Source organism: Argiope bruennichi, chromosome 6, assembly GCF_947563725.1.
Source record: "Argiope bruennichi chromosome 6, qqArgBrue1.1, whole genome shotgun sequence".
Classification (NCBI taxonomy): domain Eukaryota; kingdom Metazoa; phylum Arthropoda; class Arachnida; order Araneae; family Araneidae; genus Argiope; species Argiope bruennichi.
In genome coordinates this window covers 129,971,456-129,997,087 of record NC_079156.1, presented here as the reverse complement: position 1 = coordinate 129,997,087, position 25,632 = coordinate 129,971,456, and the positions used below count along the sequence as shown (strand labels likewise).

The following is a 25,632-nucleotide window of genomic DNA, read 5'->3' as shown; positions in this document are numbered from 1 at the left end:
CTCAACTGCAAGATGACATAATATAGGAGAAGGACAACATCAACTCAACTTGGGGAGATGAAGCAGAAGGGGAACAATTCATCTCAGAGAGGGACGGAGAAAAAGTGGGTTGGGCAACAGGAGGGAAATAACTCAACTCTGAATGGGGTGGAAAGAGGGCACAGAAGGCATCGCACAGAAGTTTTCTTCACTTAAAAAGGATTGTTTTATGGTGACATCAGCTTCTTTATCGTACAATTTTACAATTTTTAATCAATTTTTCTATGTTAATATAAGCATTACTTTTGTATCAATTCTATTTTTTTTTGGACAACTATAAATTGCACGACATGCATGTTTTTTGTACATACAGATAAAATCAATAGGCATAGGAGAAACTGCATTTGCAATGGCTAGTATTTTACATGAAACCAAAACAGGTAAGCATGAGGAGTTTCCGAAAGTAAATCATTCAAATTAGAGTAGATAAACATACATTACCGGAGGTACTAAAAATACATGGATGTTAATTTGTCATGTAAGTAATTGTAACCTTTGCAATCGGGTTATCTCTACTCTAATGCCGGAATATACCTGCTTCCTGAAAAATCATACCATGATCAGAAATCGATCTTAAGATTCATTCTCTCTTTTCCGCCTACTATTGTCGCGCGGTGGACATCCAGATTACTTTCGGTCATTAAGCATTGTGGGGTTAATCCTTCTTCAAAATACTTTCTTATTGGACATTTTAGATTAAATATCTACATTTTTGACTATCCTGCCTTGTGTCTTCCATGAGTTTTTTTCATAACGTCATGATGTGAAGTCCTAGGCATGCCACCCATTTTTCATATCCCATTGAACTGTATGAAAGAGTGAATGGTGGATTAAATTAAACTTTTCTCAACTTACTTCACAGGTTTTTCTGCTTCTGGCTGCGATGCAATGGGCCGATGCAGGAAATCTTTTGGATGCCATGGGCTATGGCGTGATGGACAGGAACGGTTCCGCCGTGCTCACGAGTAAAGATGGTTTCCTTTGGCGATGTGGTAACCAAGGTGCATGTCGTCCATGCCCTGGATCTGGTTCTGGTGGGGGGAGCCCAACCATACAAAGAATTATTGATCATGATCCATGGCCTTATCCACATACTTATCCACACCCTCATCTACAAATCGATCCACACCCATATCCACACCCACATCCAGAAATCTATCCGCACCCATATCCCCACACATATCCACACCCATATCCAGAAACCTATCCACACCCACATCCAGAAATCTATCCACAGCCATATCCTGGAGGATCGTTGGTTCATATATACGGTCCATCCCCTTCGGGTATCATAGTCCGTATCCACGAATATATTAGCGGATATCAGACACTTCCCTCCCCCGACCAGTCCAGTGGTTTCGACACCGGCTACTCTTGCGGTGCCTGCTGCTAAAAGAAGAGTCAGGGAGGAACTGATGATACGCGTGAGGTAATATTTTTCCGCATGTGATGTTTTATTATTGATGTATGTAACTGATGATTGATGTATAGGATGTAACTGCATTGTTAAGATACCGCACTGAATTGGAGAAATCTGATCTTTCCCAAATTTGTTAATTTATTAATGAGTCACAAACAATACTTATTGAAATCCTCATGCTTCTAAATTTTTATTGACTGCAGTCAAATCAATAAAAAAAAAAAAAAAAAAAAAAAAAACTAGTCTGAATATTTGCATTGATTGCAAGATCAAACTGATTTGGCAATTAATTAATTATTTATGACATTTGATGACGTATGTCTCTTATGAGTTAATTCGGAGTCTTTTCTTAGATCAGATGATATAATTTTCATGGGTAACCATTAGGCATCCACCTATTTTGGTTTCTATTTCATTCGCTGAAGTTTTAAGAGGTAACTATCCAGCACTATGAGACGCGCCTTTGTATAAATACAGGGACCAACCGATCATTTCTGACTGTAGGATCGGCTACAAAGGTTCGCGAAAGTCGTTTTCTAAAATTCTTGTTTAATTGGGATGTCAGCACTGAATTGTAGTCGTCCTCTTTCCTTGCGTTCGGTATTACGATTTGAAACTATGGTGTTTACTGCATTGCACTGCGGCGCCTTGATGGTAAGGTATCGGCTTCGGAGCCGGTGGATTTACAGTTCGAGACTCGCTTCTACTGAAGAACCGGTCGTGTAGGCGTGTCAGGTTCCCGTTAAATCCGTCGGGGCCAAATGTCTTATCGATGGTGTGATGTAAGAGTTGACTAACGGACAGTCAGTCAACTCTTTGATGGAGTTTGACCAATACTTGATTACATACGAAATTTCACCCATCTAGAAAGGGTTTTTTTAATTGTCTTAAATATAGGTTTAAGTAAAGACATAATTTTGAAAATGAAATTTTTTTTTCATGCTGGGAAATGCCGAAGTTAGAAATTTAATAAAATCTCGATATTGATTTTGCTACGTTAGAAAACAAAATCGCGAGTCCACGGAACGATTAAATATCAATTAACGATAATTGTTAAAATAAAACTAAAAGATTTGACTATTACCCCGCATTTTTGCCAAATTTTCTTCCTTTTCTTCCTAATGACATGAGTAGTTGATATAATTACTTTTTATTTCATTTTGGTAAATCTATAGCTTCTCACTCCTTCTACAGGTTTATATAATAGTGAAGTTTTTTGGATGAGAAATTGTTTATTTTTTAGTCTGAAATGTACTCCATAATTCATTATTTCAGATATTACGCAATCTTGAATTCATTTCTTTTTTCAAATTTATTATCATGTGTTAGATTTTATTTAAAATAAAGTTTTTATTACAAAATTTTATTTAAAAGAGAATTTTTTAAAATAAGTTTTTTTACTAATTGATTACGATTTCTTTAAATATAAATGAGTTCTGCTAATTCTTTTTAAAGTAATTTTTTTTTTGTATTTCTGTTTTTCTGAATTAATTTTTATTTCAATATTTTTCAGGTGATGGTTTTTTTCCTACTAAAAGATTGGAAGCTGCAATAAAATTCAAATTCTTATAAAATTTTAAAATGTTTTATTTGTTTATTTATTATTTCTGACCTAGCATTGACAAAAACAATTTCTATGAATAATAATAAAAAAATTAAATGTGAATTTTTAAATATTAAAATTGGCATTATACACATCGTTTTTAAAATTATGCATGTTATTTACAAGGGGTGTTCAAATGAAAAGGTACAAAACGACACTGTGGGTATAAATGAAGACTTTATTCAATGCATACACCATAGGCCTGAGCACAACGATCCCATCGATTAGCGAGCCGAAGGATTCCTTGTTCCCAGAATTCCTGTGGCCGTGACGAGACCCAGTCCTTCACAGCATCCTTGAATTTGCTGTCCGAGTTGAAGCGCTTCCCTTTCAGATGTTTATTCAGGGGAAAAAACACATGAAAATCACAGGGCGACATGTCCGGGCTGTAAGGCAGATGGTTGAGTTGCTGCTACTTGAACTTGGCCAATTCTGCCTGCATGACTGCTGGAGACGTGTGGATGCGTGTTAGCATGGAGCCGAACCACACCCTCCGTGAGTAGCCCCGGTCTTTCGTTCTTGAAGACCTGCATAGTATTCGGAGTGTCTCACAATACACATGGGAATTAATGGTTCTTCTGTGCTTGAGGAATTCAACAAGTAGCGGACCGCCACGTCAATTGGACGATGCCCTTTATAAGAGCCCCTGCTGTCTCATACGCAACTTCAAAAACATTTACAAAATAAACCATCTCTGCTTCCTGACCGTCAAAATTGAGTTCTACAGAAATAAAAATACAGCCACTATATGTTCCAACTGCTCCGGATTCCGCCATTCAGCCAGAAATTGCAGCATCAAACCCCGATGCATTAAATGCTAAGGAGATAATACCACCAGAGACTGCCATAATAAAGAAAGAATCACCAATCCGGTATGTATTAACTGCAAAATGACTGGACATCTAGCGACCTGGAAAGGATGCCCTGCCATTCCAAGAGCCCAAAACCCCACGGAAACAAATCCAAGGAGATCATATGCAGCTGTAGCTACTATAAGAAGACCCCAAACCAACGTAATCAACCCCTCAATAGCCCCAGAAAACATCACCCACAGATAACAACCCAGACGATCACAGCCTCCCCAAGCAACTTCAAGAGGCGAAATCGACGATATAAAAGAGATGAAAAATAATCTAAATGACACTAGAGAAATTAAAGAACTCGTCACTGAATTTCCCAACATCCGCCAGGCCTTTCAGTTAAGCAAAAAAGCAAAAAATAAACAAGCAAAGCTACTAATCATCCTAGACGCGCTCCTCCTAGAAGATCCAACATACAACTATTCACGCCCATAGCTGAAAACAAGACTCCTGATTGGTCCGCCCCTACAGCTCCTCAGTACTACAAAAGCCGATGTTCCTTTCCTCCCAACTATGCAGCCCAAATTTGGGGGCTCGCAGCTAAAACGCATTGAAACAAAATTCAAGTTCTTCAAAATAAATTACTGAGAATCATCACAAATGCACCTTGGTATGTTCGCAATGATGCCATCCATAATGACCTCAAAATTGAAACCATTGAAAACTTCATCATCAAATTTTCCAGGAGCTTCTTCCAAAAGATGAAGGATCACTCCAATCCTACCATTGCTCATCAAACATATTTCGCCCACTGCAACAGCAAATACAACTACCCATTTGCCACCACCAAATGATCCCTTCCACTTAAACCTCCATAACTCTAAAGCCTTTTTCAGTGTTCTCCCTTTTCAACCTGCACACCATCATTCATTTTACTACTGCTCACTTTTACTCACTTCCACATCTCTCATATGTCACCCGGTCTCATGACCATACTTAATATGCTTATCCGCTAAATTTTCTCAGGGTTCCCAATTCAGGTTTCACAGTCTCTTTCATACTGAGTAGAAGTGTTTTGCACTGGCACTCAATAAAGTATCTAAATTCAGTCAGTCCCAACTTCATTCCAAGACCTGTCTAAACCATTTCGATCTGCACCCAAAGTTTTTTGTCGATCTGGGACAGCGCCCTTACAGGTACAGGTGCCCCACAAAATTTTCCTTGTGTCCTGCGCATACGGGCATCCGCGCATGCTCCGATCTACGCCGGAGAATCCAATCGTATCCCTATATGTCTCGCTACGTTCTCCCATAGCGGCATAGACAAAAATGTTAACGGTTGCGTTGTTACGACGTTTCTTACCTTTTCCTTTGAACACCCCTTGCATGTGTTAAGAGTGTTATGATTAATCATTTATACAAACCGAGGTTAACATTAAAAAGTTCTGCTAGTATCTAAAATTATCATTCATTATTAACACCAGATCATCTTGACCTCTCTGAGAAAACTTTTCGTTCATTTTCTTCAAGAAAATAATTGCCGTATTTTATGAGAATATTTTAATTCATTTTTACTTGCATTTATAAGACAAATAACCGTAAATCTTACCTTTTTCTTTTCTTTTCTTCGGAGGAATGTATATAGTATACCTGCTTTTACCGAAGGGGTCCTTTTGACCATTCGAATAAATATTATTGAGAATACATACATTTATATTTAAATATGTAACGGCTTGTTAGGGACGCACATAGATATAGGTATAAACATAGAAATAAGTATAAGACGAAGTTGAAAGTCAATCAGATGGAAGCTATTATATAATAAGAAGACGTGTGAGTCAATTTCTTGATGATAGTAGAAGAATAGATGGTCACGAAGACCTAGATTAGAAAATAAATTTTTTTTCTTTCAATTCCTACTAATAGTTCACACTCTTCCCTATATATATTTATATATCTTGTTCAAATATTCAATCGTTAATAAAATCATTTTTATTCATCCACTCAAATTCAAATACATTTTTTTTAAAACTTGGTGAAGAATGCGCGTTCAATTCTTGCAAAAGTAAGAATTGAACGTATGTTCAATGAGGCGCCCATGATTTTCTGAAGGCAAATTAAATCGCATTACTGCATTCTCAACAGTAGCATATCAGGCATCTATATCTTAGCATATCAGGAGGAAAGTTACGCACATATCGATGTATCGCTTCTTTCAGTTCCGCCAAATTATTTAGATTATCACCATAAACAGTGCGTTTGAGATAACACACATCCTTTAAACTATTACCAAGTTTGATAACATTTGGTCCAGTAGTTTTCCTTTTATGACCATTTCAAGTGAAACTTTAATTATAACCACCCTATATATTGAAAGTATAAAAGTTTTTCTATTTTAACTTCATAATAGATAGGTCAATTTATATTTTTTCTAATTAAATACCGAAAGGGGTCATTCTGATCCTTTGACAGAATAAATAAATTTGGTAGAAATCAATAGAAATAGTTTCAATCTGGTAGAAATAATCAGGTATAAACCACCTCATGGTAAACCTAGCGTTAAATTACTCATGAATAACTTCAACCGAAAAAGATATCGACGGAATTCCAATCATATAAAAATACAGAAAGCAAATGGCATTAATGAATCTTGTGTTTAATCCTACCTTTTAGAAAATGAAACAATACAATTTCAAAGACAAACATGACAAAAATAAAATTTTATAAATCAAATATTTGTACAAATTTTGAACTAGAAACAAAGGAATAGCAATAGATTTCAAATATATAAAATGGACAAACACAAAATATTGATAAAGAGAGAGAAAAAAAAGTTAATTAAAAAATATATGAAAGCAGCTATGAATGATACAGAAAAAAATGTAAAAATCTCTGTAAGAAAATATTGAAAAAGAGAAGCGATATAGTCTAGACATGTTAAAAATTATTTATCAAAAGACATGCTAAATAGTATAACAAGTATCGGAAACCGATTAAAAAAAAATTATTATTATCGTATGTATTCATTAATTTAAAAGTGGTTATGATAATCTCTATTCGCAATAATGCAGTTGAATTTGACATAAATAGTAGAATTGACATATTTCATATCAAATTTAGGTTTCAATTGGCCGGGGAAAAAGTTCAAGATGATTTAAAAAAGAAAAAAAAAGTTTTTTTTTGTGTTGAAAATGAGTGTTTTAATCTTCATTCAACCTTGTCGATTCTTAAGGAAAAAATTAAAATGTGTTGATTTTGTGTGATTTAATTAATAATTCACACGTCTTTGTTAAAATTAAGTTAATATTCTATTCAAACTGTTATTATTTTTTAGAAAGGTTTTCAATTTTTCCCATACGGAATATACTGAGACAAAGTATTGTAACTGTCAAAAATTTCATTTTCACGAATGTCCACTATTCAAAACACCCTGAGTCCGAAAAATGCATTTTAACAATAATATCCATTTTTTTAGTGAACATTATAAATAAAAAAGCCTTTGAGATGTTTGATTCCTGAACTTTACACGAAATTTATAGATTTATATTCAATTTCGAGCGAAATCCATTTACAAGAAGTCAGATTGTCAAAAGGTGAATGAACGCGATGACTATGAAATGGAAAATAATGAACCTTTCTTTTCATGATATATTCTTTTTTTGGAAAATAAATCAGAGTGATATAATCCATGCTCTATTAAAGGAAGAATGTTTAAAAAAATCCTAGCATAAATATATAATATAAAATAATTAAAAAGCAGTATGATGGAAATATCCATCATCATGCAAATTTACGTGTTCAGCTCAATACAAAATCTTCAGTGTCCCTCTCTTCCACATTCCTGCACTCATTATCGTTTTTATTAGCAAAAAAATCTCAGATTACTTATAAAAAAATATTCAAGAAATCGCACGTTTCTTCCTGCCACAACAAACAGCAGAATGAAAAGTTCAAGCTCTCTATAATGATTGTGACATTTAATTATTTTTTCTGCCAGCAACAATGAATTTACAGCATACCTGTTTTGAGTACCAATTTTTATTCATTAAAGGTTATGATGGAAATTTTCATCCTCATGCAAAGAAGGGTTAATAATTAATTCGTGTCACATTTTGGGCCAACTACACTAAAGGCGGGGCCATCTATTGATTTTTATTAAAAAACGCAACGATATAAATAAGTGAAATTTGGTATGGAACATTGTAAATAAAAATGTGGATTTATGCCAAATTTTGGTTTTAGTTTGTCGAAATAGTCTTCCAAAATACGTAATTGGTTTTCCTAATTGTACAATTAAGTAAAAATGACAAAAAAAAAATCTAGATATTCGTAACGGTCAGGGCCTTGTCTAAGGTTCACAAATTGGACTTACTACAAATTGTAAAAGAAGAGGACAACTTTATCTATATTTATCTATATACTTATAATAAAGCTGAATATGTGTGTGTGTTTGTTGGCCCTCTACAGGTCAGACCGTTCGACCTACAAGTATCAAATTTGGCACATGTATATTTTGGAAATCGAGAATGTGCACATTGGAGAGATTTTTTTGAATTTTTATTTTGAAATTAAAGAATTAAAAATGAAGCAAAATTTTCGCGTTTTTTTGCGATAACTTTCGAAATGTTATTCCACGAACATGATTTTTACATAAAATTAAAGTTCAAAAGATTATCTTTTTAATGGTACTAATGTTTTAACCAATAAATTAACTAATCCATTTAAAAATATATTTTAATTCATTTTTTCAACAAAATAAAAAATATAAATCGGAAAAAAATATAAATTGCAAAAAATAAAAATAAATTTAACCTGCTAAAGGGCAAAATTATCTTTTGCCAACATGTTGCCGTCACATTAACAAAAGCTCAATTTAAGAAATAAGTTAACTATTATTGTAAATTAAACATATAAAAAATATAATTTTCAGCACGTGTCTGCGTGAAATGAAATAAATATGAAATATAATATTTTCTAAAAAAATAAATGCCAGAAAATTTTTTCTCTGATGTTTAATAATATCTGTATTCTTAATTCAATGAATCAATTTTATTTTCGGCAAACAGGGTTTAATATATACAGTAACCCACTCTAATCAGTGCATTATGCATGTGAATATGCCTTCTACAATGATATGTTTCTGATTATTTAAAAAGGTATAGGATTTTTACTTCACAAGTGCAATCCAGATTACATCATCATAATGTGGATAGGCTTTTTGCCATTTCTAAATTACAAAGCGTTTAATTAAAAACAGTATTAACCATTCTACAAAACAGATGGTTGGACCTAAAGGTTCAGAATTTGTGATGTAATAACAAATGACGGAATAACATGTGCTTATTTAAAAAGATTTTTTTTCACAAAATTTTAATTAGAATTTTAACTAAAAATTAATTTTAGTTTCAAAGTTTAGCTCATAAAGTTCGAATTAAGTTATCGTTTAAAAATAATTTTTATACAGACTTTAATATTAAAAAGAAATCAGGTTTACATTTCTTGAATTTTTTTTTTCAAATTCCAGAAAGTTTATAAAAATAATTTTGTAATATATTTTGCAGCTATAACTTTCATTATTTCATTTCATATATATGCCCGTTAAAACGATATTAAGCAGGTTTATGTGCTTACTCTGTCAGTAATTTTTAAAGTTTAAAAATTACTCACCAAGTAATACTCAGAGGCAGCAATATAATTCAGAGTAATTTTTAAAGAATATTGTAGACAGATAAGTCATACCGACATCGTTATTATGCTACTATGATTCACACTAAAAGTTCGAATGTCCTTTCATTTTTTTTTTCCTTTCTGGAATTGGCATAATACCGTTAAATCTGACGCACACTTCAATAACTTTAAATTATAATAAAAATAACAGTAGACGGAAGTTTTGAAATAGAATTTGAATCAACCTGAGTAAGGGTTTTCCTTTAAAGAAACAATTAAAATGTTTTTTCAAACAATTTGCAAGTAATAAATAGCGTTATGGAAAAACCTCTGGCACTGACATTAGATATGTCAATATTTACAATAATTGACTGTTGATCTCTGCAAACATAGAAATATTTAAACCTCCCTGAAATCGAACAAATATTTCTAAGCAAATAAGACATTTCGTATACAATAGTGCGAGCAATTAAAGATTTATTAGAATTCCAAGAATGCATTTGGGCTTTTACAGAGTTACAAAAATATTTCTTCAAGTGTTTGGAGCGGATGTTCTTCAATATATAAAACGCGGTACAAAAATGTTTCATCAACCCAGATCTGAAACACAGCGAAAGGATGAAGTCTTTGGTAAGTAGAACTTTCGATTCCATGCCTCTTTTTCTACATACTTTGCAATTCATGCTTGGTGCTGAATATACCTTATATCTTATATATTTTATCAAGGATTCTGTGTCAGCTAATTTCGAAACAAATTTTGTTTTATGATTACCCTTTAGAATTGTTAATTCTTTTATTCTAGTATTTGTTATTAGATTTTATTACATTTCATATTTTATTCTGTAGGTGAGAGTTTTAATTTGGTTTGTCAAATGTTTTAATTGGAGACAGTTGTATTGCATATATGCAAATACTTATAACATTTGCTATTGCTCTTATAATTCTGTTAAATTCAAAAAAAAAAAATTAAGTTAAATGCGTCCGTAATCATAATGTTCTTACCTTTTCACAATAAGTCCCTTTTACACTTGCCTCTTGGCCAGCCCTTATTTAGGGGCCACGGTGGCCTGGTGGCAAGGACTCGGCTCTGGAACCGGAGGGCTTTTGATTCGAGACCCGATTCCACCGAAGAACGGTCGCGTAAGCTGGCTTGGTGCACGCCAAATGTGTTAGGGCCAAACGCCCCCCCCCCCTACAGGCCTGGTGTGGGACCCTGGTGAGGTGAGATGGGGGGGGGATATATTTTAACAACTGCAAAATATTATTAGAAATATTCTGCTTAAAGCTCTTCAAAACTCTTTTCACTCAGAGGAAATAAGAAGCATAAGGCTCCTCAAAACTCTGTTTATTCAGAAGAAATAAGATGCATAAGAAATCGGAAAATAGCCATTAAACAAAGTTAAAATGAGCTTAATCCTTGCCAAATAGGAAGTCGCTTTGACCTACTTATGGAAATGGATGACACTATTTACCATCTCTTAAAAATGGTTTTTGTATTAACTTAAAATTCAAAAAAAAAAAAAAAAATACTTTTCCAATGATATCTTTCTGTTTTTTGTGCAATGTTTTATTTATTTATTTTTTTAATGTAATACACAATTTGTCACAGTGACTATGATAAAATTTAAACAAATCAATCGCGTGCTTTTGCCAATGTTAAAATTGAAATTTTAAAAAATGTTTTATTTGTACATTAATTAAGAAGTAGGATTCTCATTTCAGCTTTTATTTTGTAGAATATGCACTTTTTTAGTTGCACGCGCTATAATTTGTTTTGCTTTACTCAATTAAATGCATGCTTTTCGTTTTTTGGTCTTACCAAATTGCAAAATGAATTTTAAAAAAACAAATATGCCTTCCTCATTTATATTTAATAGCCTAAAAAATAATCTGGCCTAAAAGTCAGTGCTAGTCACCAAAGGCGACCGTTACGGTTTATTAATTTAATTTGTTAACGTATTCAAACAGGGAATTTTGGATTACATTTTTTTACCTTCCTGAGGTGTAAAAAAAATTTTAGAAGACATTATATTATTTTAATGTTTTCAGTACTTAATAATTTGTATGCCTGTTGAACGATTTTTGATTCTATAATAGATCTTCTATAATAGATTCTATGTTATCTGTCAATGCATTTTAAAAAATTAAATTGAAGAATGCTTAGCATTTATTGTAGTGAAACGATTAGATTTAAAACAAAAAGACATCTTTTAGCACATATAAAAAATGTTTTTAAGGATGATTTCATTATATTTATTCTTTTAAGTTAAAAAAATCTGACCTATATTTTTCAGGCATTGGTGTCGTTACTATTGGTGTTGGTGCAGTGGTCAGATGGTGCCCCTGTGGAAAAAGATGAAAGTTCGTCTTTGATGTACAGGTGTGCCTGCGGAGGTTCTGGCAGTGACACTAGCTTGCCAGAGTTGGTACCGTATTCAAAATATCCACAGGATTACGACTACTCAGATGGTCAAAGGTACATAGACTTAACAAAGGCTAGTCGAAAGATGTATCCTGCTCCGCCAATCGATCCATATCCGCCTCCACCTCGATTTCCGCCTCGTTATCCCAGTCCGGTAAATAAATATTCATTTTATATATATTTCAGGAAAAAAACTATTGTTTCAATGTATTGTAGCCAAGTGAGAATGTATCGCTAAGAATAAAATAATCACAAATAGATTATCTATTAGCAGATAATGAATGATTTTAATATGATCTGCTTTGGGTTTTCCGTCATGTAGAGTTTCCAAATAGTCATCGGGAGTCGCGGTAAGGTAGATGAAGAAATGAGGTGAAAAATACAAATTATATAGAATTCTGAAACATTAGGAATGCAATGTATATTTACATTAAAGTATTAAAATACTTATTAAATAAATTAAATCATAATTAAGGGGATATTGGACTGTATTAGGCAAATTTTGTATTTTGCAAATTTTTTACTAAGATTTATGAAAATTTTTAAGTATATGTATTAAAATATAAATAGGTCAAATTTATTTTTAAAAAATTGAAACGAAATATAATTTTTTTTTAAAAAATTAGAAGCTATATAACTTGTTTAAAATTTCAAAATATTCCAAGAGACTTAATTTTAATTTTTTTCTATTATTTTTTCTATATTACACAATATAAATTTATTTAGAATGAAACTGTTTATTATTTGCAATTCCAATTAATTAAATGCTAATTTCTTAGAAATATTTTTATCCTCTCTAACGGAATTTTCATAATAATTTTATGTATTTCGGAACAAAAATTGACTTTTAAATAAGTAAAAAAAAACCTCGAAATATAAAATGCATATCTTATTTTCTTTTAATGCTTTCTTTTAATGCCGAAATCTTTATTATCAATTCTATTTAATTTCTTCAAAAATGAAGACACCAAGAACATGTCAAATATATTTAAATCTAATTACAATATCGGTTTGAGGAAAGCAATTAAAATGTGTGTGTTTTTAAAATTTTGGTCCTTGAAATATTCCTTTTATTGAACGATATATTTTTTGGCATTATTTTAGTTGAATATAAACATATATTTTTGTGAGGAAACGATAAAAATAAAATTTCATGTTTTTGATAATTTTTGCTTATTCCAAATTATATTGCTGTTTTCTTGAATATAGATTTATAATATATAGGATTATCAATTATTCATTTAACTCTTTCTAAGGCCGTGGGAAGTATGCTTTCCACCAAATTTAACAATCTTTGTATGAAATGATGTAGGTTGGCATAAGTTTTGACAATTTTTTTAGAAAGACAGAAACGTAAATGCTCCAGTTCTTTATCTCACACAAAATGATGTGTCTTGATTTGTTACTTCATTATTAATTAACCAAATTAATTAATTAATCAAATTAAATTTATCTAATAAGCTAAATGAATCTCTTTTATTATTCTAATTTCAAGCCTAAAAATATTTAAACATAATATGACTAGAAAAAAATGGCCCTTTAAAGGGTAAACTCACTGTATTATATACCACTTGACAGATTTTTTAAAATAATAATTTTAGGTAGACTCCTACAGGAAAACGACCCATTGCATTGGTTCTCATGATGAGAAAATTTTTGCAGCCCTTTACCGTTCACGGTCTTAAGTACAGGGTGTTTATTTAGTCCCGGACCCATTTTGATGTTTAATAACTCATAAAATAATAAAGATAGATTAAAATTAATAACATAAATGGTTAAATAGACTCAAAAGGTTTCATGACCTTTGTCAATGAACTTCCACGTGTGCCCCCTTCGTCGCACGGAGAATATCAAGTCGATAGTCAATTTCACGCCAGGTAGCGGCAAGCATGTCGGCATCCACAGATCCAATTGCGGTTGTAATTCTGGCTTTTAGGTCATCAATGTTCGACACTCTCCTCCTGAAAACGTTGGAGGATCTTTTTGGTAAATTCTGAAATTTCTCTGTGCTTGCACTATCGATTTCGTTTCTATGAACCACCATAAAATCTGTGCTTTCTCTTGTGGTGTATGCATTCTCCTTAATATCCGCTCGAATAAAACATCACATACAAAAGTACTACATAGAACAAACACATCAAGAGTAAACATAACATTGCAATAGTTGCCAAAAACAAAAGAGAGAAAAATGTAATTAATAAGCAGATGATATTTAGAAAAGTACAGATATTTAGACTGGAAAATGAAACTATCTGAAATTAACCACACGCGCAGACGATATTTACAAAAGTAAAAATATTCAAACCTGAAAAGGAAAATATATGAGTTATTCCATCAATAAATGCCATAAGTTTGTTTATATCTTCATTATTTTATGAGTTATTAAACATCAAACTTTATAAACACCCTGTATAATGCTTCGCCTATGTTATTTTGCAAACATGATAACTAGAATAATGTTGCTTGGTTTTTATCCGGCTTGGAATATGTTATAAGAAATGTAAAATCCTCGAACGAGTTCGTATAGGGGCAATCTAGCTTAAAAGGGCTGGGAATGTTGAGGGTTTGTGCTAATGCTTCCATCAGTATAAAAGATCATAGATCGTCTTGACTAGCAGGAAGGATATCGGACAGTTCACTGTATTGCTTGATTGCCTCCAACAAAGATGTTTTCTTCGGTGCACTGTTCTACATGAGGCAGTTTTCATCATTCATTCATTATTCCCGAAGAGTTTCCTCAAGAATTGCCTTAAGCCATTTACGTCTATCTGTTTATTCTCCAATAGGGCCAAAAAATGAAACCTCCTCTCTTCTCCCCCCCCCCACCAAAAAAAAATTCGCAACTTTAGCTTTATGATTATGATCTGATGCTTTTTTAATTTTAAATATTCATCAATCTAAATCAACAAAATAATAAATCAGACTTACAAAAAGATCCACTCTTTCCTCGATAATCAATTGTTCCACCTGTGCATCAGTTTTCTACCATAAAATTATAAACTCTTCTGCAATAACAACCGCCCTTCAGCTATATGTTTGCTTCGATTGTCTGAAGTATTTTTAATACTAGATATTCTCCGGTCTCCTTCAAATAGATCATAAATCAGATCTACAAAAAGATTTTAACTATATACTTGCCTCGATTTTCATGTGTTACAAATGTTTTTCAATATCCATCAACAAGTCCAACCATCAACAACCATCACAAGTCTTCATGAATATCTAATCCTTTTAAATAAATACCTGCATTGATGATCTTATAGTTTTGTACGCCAATCTCAATCAACAACAGCAAACTAATAGATCCCCCAAAAAAGATCCTACCTTGAGATATCCATTTGCATGGATGGTAACTTATTATAATGTTTATCATTATTCATCAGTATAAACTTTAGGCCATTAGTTATATTTTGCTTCAAATGTCTAGTGGTCTTTTTTACATTAAAAGTTCGCCAATGTCTGTCAGCTAAAACAAAAATTTCTTATGTTTTAATTGATATATTTGATAAGACATAATAACATACTGCCTTAAGTAATATGCTCACCGCATCGATGCTGCCTTGCCTTTATATGTTTGCCAATTTCCATCGAAAAGAACATAAAACAGTGCCCATAAAAAGATTCTTTTTTGAGTCCTATGCTTATCTTGATGATGTGACTGTAAACTGGTCCATAAATTAGCTAATCGACGTCCTGAATATCATAAAATAAGGTTTCAAACAAAAAGAGATAATGTTTTAATCTATTTACTTGCAGTGTTATTGTATGTTTAATCGGATCCATTGCCAGCAAAGCCAGCAGTACATGTGTTCACACGTCGTCTCAAGATTATCATAATTCATAGTTTAGATTAATCATATTATTATACTTTTTGAATTGACACTAGGATATTTTTGCATCGATCTCGTAATCTCGATTAGAGATCATATAACGAGGGTAACACCTGAAGCAGCACTCTTCACCATCAAATCCACAAGATGATATTTAATTCTCAATATAAGAGTTAACGTGAATCAGGACCTCATGCGTGGTTGGTGTTTTGCTGAATATGGAACCTTCTGCTTGCCAAGCTGAGATTTTTCCACTAGATTACAGAACGTGGCATTCGTACTCGCTTCAAAATTACATAGAGTAAAACTGGAATTATACAAGGATAGCACTCTTCACCATCAAATCCAAAATGATGCTCAATTCTCAACTTAAGAGTTAACGTCCACGAGGATCTCATGCACGGTTGGTGCTTTGCTGAATATGGAACCATGTAGTCGTCAAGCTTATATCTTTCCACTAGATCACAGAACGTGGCATTCGTACTCACTTCAAAATTACATAGAGTAAAACTGGAATTATACAAGGATAGCACTCTTCACCATCAAATCCAAGATGATGCTCAATTCTCAACTTAAGAGTTAACGTCCACGAGGATCTCCTGTACGGTTGGTGCTTTGCTGAATATGGAACCATGTAGTCGTCAAGCTTATATCTTTCCACTAGATCACAGAACGTGGCATTTGTACTCACTTCAAAATTACATAGAGTAAAACTGGAATTATACAAGGATAGCACTCTTCATCATCAAATCCAAGATGATGCTCAATTCTCAACTTAAGAGTTAACGTCCACGAGGATCTCATGTACGGTTGGTGCTTTGCTGAATATGGAACCATGTAGTCGTCAAGCTTATATCTTTCCACTAGATCACAGAACGTGGCATTCGTACTCACTTCAAAATTACATAGAGTAAAACTGGAATTATACAAGGATAGCACTCTTCACCATCAAATCCAAGATGATGCTCAATTCTCAACTTAAGAGTTAACGTCCACGAGGATCTCATGTACGGTTGGTGCTTTGCTGAATATGGAACCATGTAGTCGTCAAGCTTATATCTTTCCACTAGATCACAGAACGTGGCATTCGTACTCACTTCAAAATTACATAGAGTAAAACTGGAATTATACAAGGATAGCACTCTTCACCATCAAATCCAAGATGATGCTCAATTCTCAACTTAAGAGTTAACGTCCACGAGGATCTCATGTACGGTTGGTGCTTTGCTGAATATGGAACCATGTAGTCGTCAAGCTTATATCTTTCCACTAGATCACAGAACGTGGCATTTGTACTCACTTCAAAATTACATAGAGTAAAACTGGAATTATACAAGGATAGCACTCTTCACCATCAAATCCAAGATGATGCTCAATTCTCAACTTAAGAGTTAACGTCCACGAGGATCTCATGTACGGTTGGTGCTTTGCTGAATATGGAACCATGTAGTCGTCAAGCTTATATCTTTCCACTAGATCACAGAACGTGGCATTCGTACTCACTTCAAAATTACATAGAGTAAAACTGGAATTATACAAGGATAGCACTCTTCACCATCAAATCCAAGATGATGCTCAATTCTCAACTTAAGAGTTAACGTCCACGAGGATCTCATGTACGGTTGGTGCTTTGCTGAATATGGAACCATGTAGTCGTCAAGCTTATATCTTTCCACTAGATCACAGAACGTGGCATTTGTACTCACTTCAAAATTACATAGAGTAAAACTGGAATTATACAAGTAAGATTAGCATGACAATTATTAATACACGACAAGCAAAAAAATTCAGTTTATACAAGCTTCATATACTAGTAAAAAGAGATGATATCTGGTAGGAAATCATACAAAAAGTGGCCATCTTGGCAGCCAAATTTCAGTATTTATTGGAGAGATGTATATTTCTGTTTAAAATTTATGAATGTAAGTCAATTTTTTTCATCACTGGTAATTTTCCATTAAGAGAGTGAAATAAACAAAGAAAATAATATTCTACTGACCTTAGTGAAGCCGTAATCATTGCCAAGATGAAGCATTGGCACCAAAACAGAATATCAGCAACTTTTCGACTTAGCGACAATTGTGATTCCGCTAACAAAAAAGTGTAGAATTTCATATTGTATGTGATATTTATAGTTTTTTTTTTTTTTTTTGATGATTTTAGGGTGGTGATGATGGAAATATCCGTGGAAAGAAACCAAGCCCTCCCCCTGGTCGTCGTTGCCCTTGCGTTCCCTATTGATCCACACATCACGGAATGGAAGCCTCTAAAGTAAGTTTCTCTATGTGTGCCAATTATTTCACTGGTTTTCTGCTTTTTAACGCCTCTATTACATAATTTTATTAGTCTGAGAATGTTTAGAGGCTTTATATTATCTGCAAATGTACTCTACGACATATGTTATCCGAAAATTGCACAAAACTGTCTGCAATTAAGTCTACCAAGTCAAAATGACAGGAAAGAATTTGGCCCGTAGTTATTTCTTGGGTGATAGAGACTCACTAAAAGAAAGTGTTTCAAAATGTTAAGTAGATTTCTTATTTAAAAACTTATTGAAATTTTAATGTTCTTTCTCAATAACTTCAGAGCACAGAAAACGTTTGGACCCACTTATAAATTTATTTTCAAATGATTTCACTTTTATACTGTTAAAATTTTTCTCCACAAATAAAAGTTAAAAAAATATTTTAGGTATGTTAAAGGATAATACTTTTCGTGGTTTCAGTTATTGCGCTCAAATATCCAAGGGTTGCAACGTCGTAAGAGTATCAATTACAATATTTGTGCGAGCGTCATTTTTTCTCCCGCTGGTGTGGTGTGGAAGTTTGGAGGGGGGTACAAGCTCAGGTGTCGTCCTCATCATCTGATCACGGTTTAAAATTATGAAGTCCTTTCCAAAATAGTCCTAGTGTTGTTTTAAAATGAGACGTTAATATAACTAAACTAAACGAGCATTATTTATTCTCTAAAGAAAGGCGTAATGCAGCCTTATCTGGATCTTCCGCCATTAAACTCTAACATTCTATCCTCTAATTAAAAATAAACGAAAGAAAGAAGAATCAGTTATAAAACAATATCTTTTCAACATGCATTCCAGTAAAATATCGAATTCCTTTAAATTGTAAACTTGATTTGTTTCACGTTTGTAAAAATCTATTTTCGTAGCAGAATTTTCACTCTTCCTGGTATTCTAGAGTTTTCAAATCTTTACACTTGGCTGTTTTTATTAGAAATACGCTGTTTTAATATTCTCAGAATACTCTTTTTGTTTAATCTATTAAATTAATTAATTCTTTATATCATCAACTTATAATTAATTTGAAGAAAATGGATTCCATTATAATTATAAAAAAGGATTGTAAATTGAGAGCTAAAATGTAGGCACAACCTTTTTTTGAAAAATAAAAATAAAAATTTGGTCACACAGTAACAGTATAATGATTTAAGCTTGACTCGTTTCGTTTGTCGTCCATTGCATGAGCCTTTGCATTTTGCGATTTTAAAATCATGAGAATTTTAATAAGTATATCTTTTTAAAGCATTAATTATAAAGATAATAAAAAAGGCCGATGTTTTCAAATATGTTAAAGTGTTAATCTATTATATAAAAATTCGCATTTAATGCGCTGCCGTACCGTATATCCGATTGCAATAAAACTTATTGTTAGCACTTGCGCGAAGATTTAGGCATAGTCGATATCTAATTTATAAAAATGAATTTTTGTTTGTTCGTATTTAATGCACTGCCGTACTGTTCATCCATTTGCGATAAAACTTTACCAATTTATTGCTTGCACTTGCACAAAGGTTATAGGCATAGTACAATTATTATATATATATAATATTTAAAAAAATGAATGTTTGTTTGTTCGTATTTTATGCGCTGCCGTACGATAAAACTGATTTCTTTGAACCTAGAAAATCCATGTTTTTCACATGGCCAGTTGTATGTTAACTGCTCACGAGTGAAACAGCCACGAACTTTATTTGTTTTTGTTCAAGATGGAAAAAAAAAAAAAAAATATTATCTACCCTAAAGTATACTTGAATAATAACGTAAAAAAATAGAATAAATATTATTTATGTTTCTCCTTACACATTATTCAATTTCAGTGAATGTATTCTTTGTCGACAAGAAAATAAATATCATTCTTTCTGTCATTCCTAATTAAACAAGAGAGCTATTTCAAATTTCAAAGGATATTCCCAAAATCATTCCTTCTGCGGCAGCAATGAGCCGGGTATCAGCTAGTAAATAATAAAAAAATCAAATACTTATTTTAGATCAATCTCAAGATAGTTTTTAATATTTAAACAATAATGACTCATAACTAATTCTTTTGTTACACGCGGTTATATAGTGGGAAACAAACAGCAAGAATTTAAAATACCTTTAATAGAAGCCTATTTTTTGTAGATTTTAGTACGAACTGAAAATAACAATTGTGCCATAAATGGTTATTGTGCTTCGACATTTGATGGCTAGCTATAAACTCGAATTTCGAATTATTTTTAACTAATCAAACTTCTGAAACTTCCTTTTTCTCACAGCATTCAAGATCTATTAAATAATTACATGCCAAATTTGGCATCTCTAGATTTAGATGTTTATACTACGAAGCTTTTAGAATGATATTTGCATCGCGCAATCTACAGAAATTATCTCATTCCTGAGATCATTATCATGTTAATAAAAAATATTTATTTTTGGTGTACGAATAAAAAGATTTTTAAAAGGTTTACTTTATTAAGAACTAATTATTTATTTTGCCTGATTTCATATTTTCAAAGGGTGGATATTGTAATCCATTAATCTCTCAATTCCTGATTGCTAGTCATCTGAAATTCTGTTCAATTGTATTCGGTCCCAAATTTACACCAGGAAACAATGAGTGTGTCCAACTATACCATTTTATGATACATATTATTTGTTCATATTCTTTTGTTTCTGTCGGAATTAGTTCTCCTTCCAATCCGGAGATGGCAGTGTCCCCTTGTCCCTTTGTCTTGAAAGTTATGCAGAAAAAGATTTCTTGTTTGATTGGCATTAAAGAAAAGTAGACGTTCAGGTGGCGTGTGAGCGATCAGTAGCTAGCGAGGAAAAGCAGAGAAATTTATTTTAACGATCACGCTGAAACCCGACGAATTTCTTGTGAAATTAGTAATTTATGAAGAAAATACTTTTTATTGTCTTTAAGAAATATTCGTAACCATGATATGGAATTGCTTATTGTAAACTGTATAAAAATAAGGAGTTGCTGGATGTGAATAAATGGATGACTAGTCAAGAAAACTTTTTCCTGATTTTTCTTGCTTAGAATCTTCTAGTTTTTGCAAACGAGATCACAGGATATGTGCTCACGAACTGTACAGAAATACTTCGTTAGGAAAATGTCCCTATATTCGACAATTTCCGTACTTATCATGAACACCTATATCGCATTAATTCTTCTTCTTCTTCTTCTTCTTCTTTTTTTTTTTTTATAAAACAGCAATTTATTTATCCTTTTTTTTTTCTTGTAACTCTTTCACTTACTTAAAACTGCTATTAGAAAATAGTTTTTAAAAAATTACTATTTTTTTAGTACCCAAATAAAATCGCATATGTAAAAATTGTTTTTATAAATATATTTCAGTTTATAAATTTGGAAATGTGGTAATTTGTTGCACTGATGACTAATAAACAAATAAATTGTAAAATAATATCTTTGAAACGAGTATGATGCTTGGAATTATTATTATTCACATTTGTTTGGAAATTTGAATGAAAATAACTCTTTAAATATTCTTTTTTTCTTTCACAGAATGACTGATGACGATTTTACCGGAAAACTGATGCGAATAAATATATGTGTGTGTGCACAAAATTGAACAGATTGTTATGTAACTATATATGATTATAGCATTTTAATACACAGCAAAAAAAGAAAACCGTTTTCATTTATTTGTGTTGTAATTTTCTTTGTATATCTTTGGTATACCATATACCGGTATACCATAATACTAAATACCGGTATTTTAACCATTTGTACAACTTTGTAATACCAGTATTCACAAGTTTGAATACCGATTTTTCGGTTTTTACTAGAGTTTCTTTAAAATTGTCTTGTAATTGTTTAAATTGTTCAGGGATCGTCAACATAGCAAAATAGTATAAGTTTTTGTATTTATGTCTCCCTAACGGACGAAATTAATTAGACTGTGAATACAAAGTTGCATCGTACAATGAAGAGAAGTGATAAAATACTGTATGACAATACGGTATGACAAACCCTCCACCTTTTGCGCATGCGTTAGTATAGGTTTACGTTGACAAAATAGGAGTGAGAGGAAAGATGAAAGGAGATGTTTAGGAGGAGATTCTAAAATACGTTGGAACAGTTTACTCCTAATGATGGAACGATTTTTGAAACTGAGAAATCCAATTCAAAAAGCAATAATCGACTTAAACCAGCAAATTAATTTTTCAGATAGTGAATTCGACTTAATATCCAGAACAGGTTGTTATAATTTAATATAAACTTAATATTAAAACTGGCTGTTGAGGCATTATGTCGGAGAGATTCTAATCTATTAACAGCTAATGCAACAATAAATTTCATGTTGCAGTCACTGAAAGAACAGCACACATCACTATCTGAAGAATTATATATTACATTGAAAAATTGCACAGAAGAAAGGCATACCGAAATAGAAAATGTCTTACGGTATTTACATAATTATAATGATTTTAAAAATGAAAAAGAAGAAAAGAGACTAACCAATTCAAATCTGATTAAGTTGATAGTAAATTTTCTTTAAATTTTTTTACCTACAAACCTATCCATATTCAGAAGAATTCGGTACAGTTATCGGAGATTATGATGGCACCAATGTGAAAGGAATTGTCTCTTGAACAAAAATTGAAATTAGCGATAAAAAAAAATTCGACAAACCAAAATACAATACAGAAATCAGTTGTATCCAACACCATCCGACGAGTAATCGATTTATTTGAAGATGAGGGATTTAGAGGTAAATACTTGGAAAAAGTATATCGCAAATTGCTAACAGTACCACCAACTAGCGTAGATGCCGAAAGAGCGTTTTCGACAGCTGATAACTTTTGCACAAAATTACATTCCAGGCTGAATGACAGTACAATTGAAGCATTATGTTTTTTAAGATCACATTTCAAAAATTTGTAATAATACCACAGACTGAATAGTGATGTTAACCCCTTTTTTGTTTATCTAAATGTTTATCTTATTATTTCCAGGCTCTCCGCTGAACACTCTATACACTTTCAGTGGGTCCCCTCACATATTGGTTTAAATGGTAATGAGATAGCGGATAATTTAGCCAAGCCTGTCTCAGCTGACATATTTCATGGTGATGCAACATTAACTTATTCTGAAATCTCCTCTATCTAAAAGATGGAGTCGAGTGCACTTTGGAGAGTCCCGGTTGGTATCACCGTCTGGATATCTCTAGAAAACAGCAAATGGCTCTTTCTCGTTTTTTAAGTGAACACACCAAATTCCTCATCTTCCAACACGGAAGGAGGATCTTTGCTGAATGTCCTTGGTGCAGGGCAAATCAAGCCTTCCGCAATCATATTCTTAAATGTTTAAATTTTACTATTTTTGAGATTTTAAGGGATCCGCTATTGTTTTTGGACTTTTTAGAGATCTTTGGTTTCATGGAGGTGGTATAGCGCAGCTGTACCACCTTGGATCAGAAACAACAACAACACTTTTTTGTGATTTAAATGAAGAAGATGTTCCTTTATTTTTTTGCTATTTAAATAAAGAAGATGTTTCTTTACTTTTTTGTGATTCTTTATATACTGTTATAATTTATAAGTTACAAATTATTTTTGTGATATTTACATTCTCTAATAAAACTGGTAAATAAAACAAAGAAACACCTTTGTTTTCTTTCTTTTCCTAAAATTTCTTATACCGGTATTAAGATCTAAAAGATACCGAATACCGGTATTGAACTTTTGGTCCGATATTGCAATCCCTATTTACCACCTATATTCTGGCGACGACTGTAAACCTTTCAATACATAAATAATGGTTCTCTCCCCGGCAACTTTCAAGGTCTTGCACTCTTTCGGGTAGGCAATTCGTAGTGGGGTAGATCAAGACCCTATATCCTGAATTAGTGAGATTGTATTATATATAGTCAGCTCTTGACAAATATGAATACATAGAGCAACAATGAACAATTTCTTCCCGAGTCTAAAATTTTTTTGGTTGAAATTATATGTGAATTGACAATAGCGAACATGGATAAATCGGGAGGTGTCATACATACACTAGTAAAACGTGAAGTAAACCACTACCCCTGGGTTTTAGTCAGAAATCGTTATGGTAGATAATAATAATGACAAAGTATTTCGAAGGAATTTTCTATTCAAGGCATTAGCGTATACCAAACAAATTTGTAAACATTTTCAGAGACTTCCGCTGATATATTACTTAAGTATATCCAGTACACTCCCGAGTATCCGGCTAAATGTGGCGGAAGGGTATATCTAGGGATTGCAATACCGGTATACCGGGATACCGAATACCGATATTTTGAGCCATTTGTACAATTTTGTAATACCGGTATTCACAAGTTTAAATACCGGTTTTTCGGTATTTACTAGAAATTTTTAAAATTGTCTCCACTATGTGTTCAGAGATCGCCAACATAGCAAAATAGTATACGTTTTTGTTTTTATGTCTCCCTAACGGGCGAAATGAATTAGCTAATTAATGGCTTAATTAATTGCTTAAATCCAAATTAGCGAAACATGGATTATCCCTGAAAGAAAATATTGTATCCTTAACGACTAATGGAGCAACAATTATGAAAAAAGTTGGAAAGTTGATTGGTGCAAATCAGCAGTTGTGCTATGCACATGGAATTCAATTAGGAATAATAGATGTATTATACCAAAAAAATAAAGAACAGAAGAATCCAAATACTGTGGATATAGAAACTTCGGATTCCAACTTTGAAGAGAGTAAGAGTGAGAGTGATATTGACAATGAAGATAATGACAATGTAATTGTTGAAGAAGATATTGCTAATGAGGATGAAATATTAACCTATCAAGAATTGCTTCCTATAATTTATAAGTTCGAAAAATTGTTAAGATATTTAAACGTTCCCCTATAAAAAGGATATATTACTAAAATATATACTAACTGAAAATACAAGAAAATATATGTTAATATTAGATTCTAAAACACGTTGGAACAGTCCTAATGATGGAACGATTTTTGAAACAGAGAAATCCAATCCAAAAAGCAATAATCGACTTATACATGCAAATTAATTTTTCAGATAGTGAATTCGACTTAATATCCAGAACTATATCAGCTATACTTCCAATAAAACTGACTATTGAGGCATTATCTCGGGGAGATTCTAATTTATTAACAGCTAATGCAACAATAAATTTCATGTTGCAGTAACTGAAAGAACAGCACACATCACTATCTAAAGAATTATATATTACATTGAAAAATCGCACAGAAGAAAGGTATACCGAAATAGAAAATATCTTATGGTATTTACATAATTATAAGGATTTTAAAAATGAAAATGAAAAAGAAGAAAAGAAAATAACCCATTCAAATCTGATTAATTTTAGAGTAAATTTTCTTAAAATTTTTTATCCACAAACCTATCCACATTCAGAAGAATTCGGTTCAATTATCGAAGATTATGATGTCACTACTGCCGATAGTGAAAAGGAATTGTCTCTTGAACAAAATTTAGAATTAGCGATAAATAAAAAAATTTCAACGAACCAAAATACAATACAGAAATAAAAAATATCCAAAACCATCCGACGAGAAATTGATTTAT

General features: G+C 32.3%; 1 protein-coding gene across 1 annotated transcript; it reads left to right on the top strand.

Moving 5' to 3' along the window:
* The first annotated feature begins 10,134 nt into the window (after positions 1-10,134).
* LOC129973099 (WW domain-binding protein 2-like) lies at positions 10,135-21,690 on the top strand. The gene is made up of 4 exons (XM_056087482.1): positions 10,135-10,158; positions 11,823-12,104; positions 17,944-18,051; positions 21,585-21,690. Exons 1-3 carry the CDS (start codon positions 10,147-10,149, stop codon positions 18,019-18,021), a joined length of 372 nt encoding a protein of 123 aa, XP_055943457.1. The 5' UTR covers positions 10,135-10,146; the 3' UTR covers positions 18,022-18,051; positions 21,585-21,690.
* Positions 21,691-25,632: the final 3,942 nt, after the last annotated feature.

Excerpts from the sequence above, each read along its gene's own strand:
- LOC129973099 (XM_056087482.1), top strand. Across the intron at positions 12,105-17,943 it reads CGCCTCGTTATCCCAGTCCG|GGTGGTGATGATGGAAATAT; the intron begins GTAAATAAATAT and ends TGATGATTTTAG.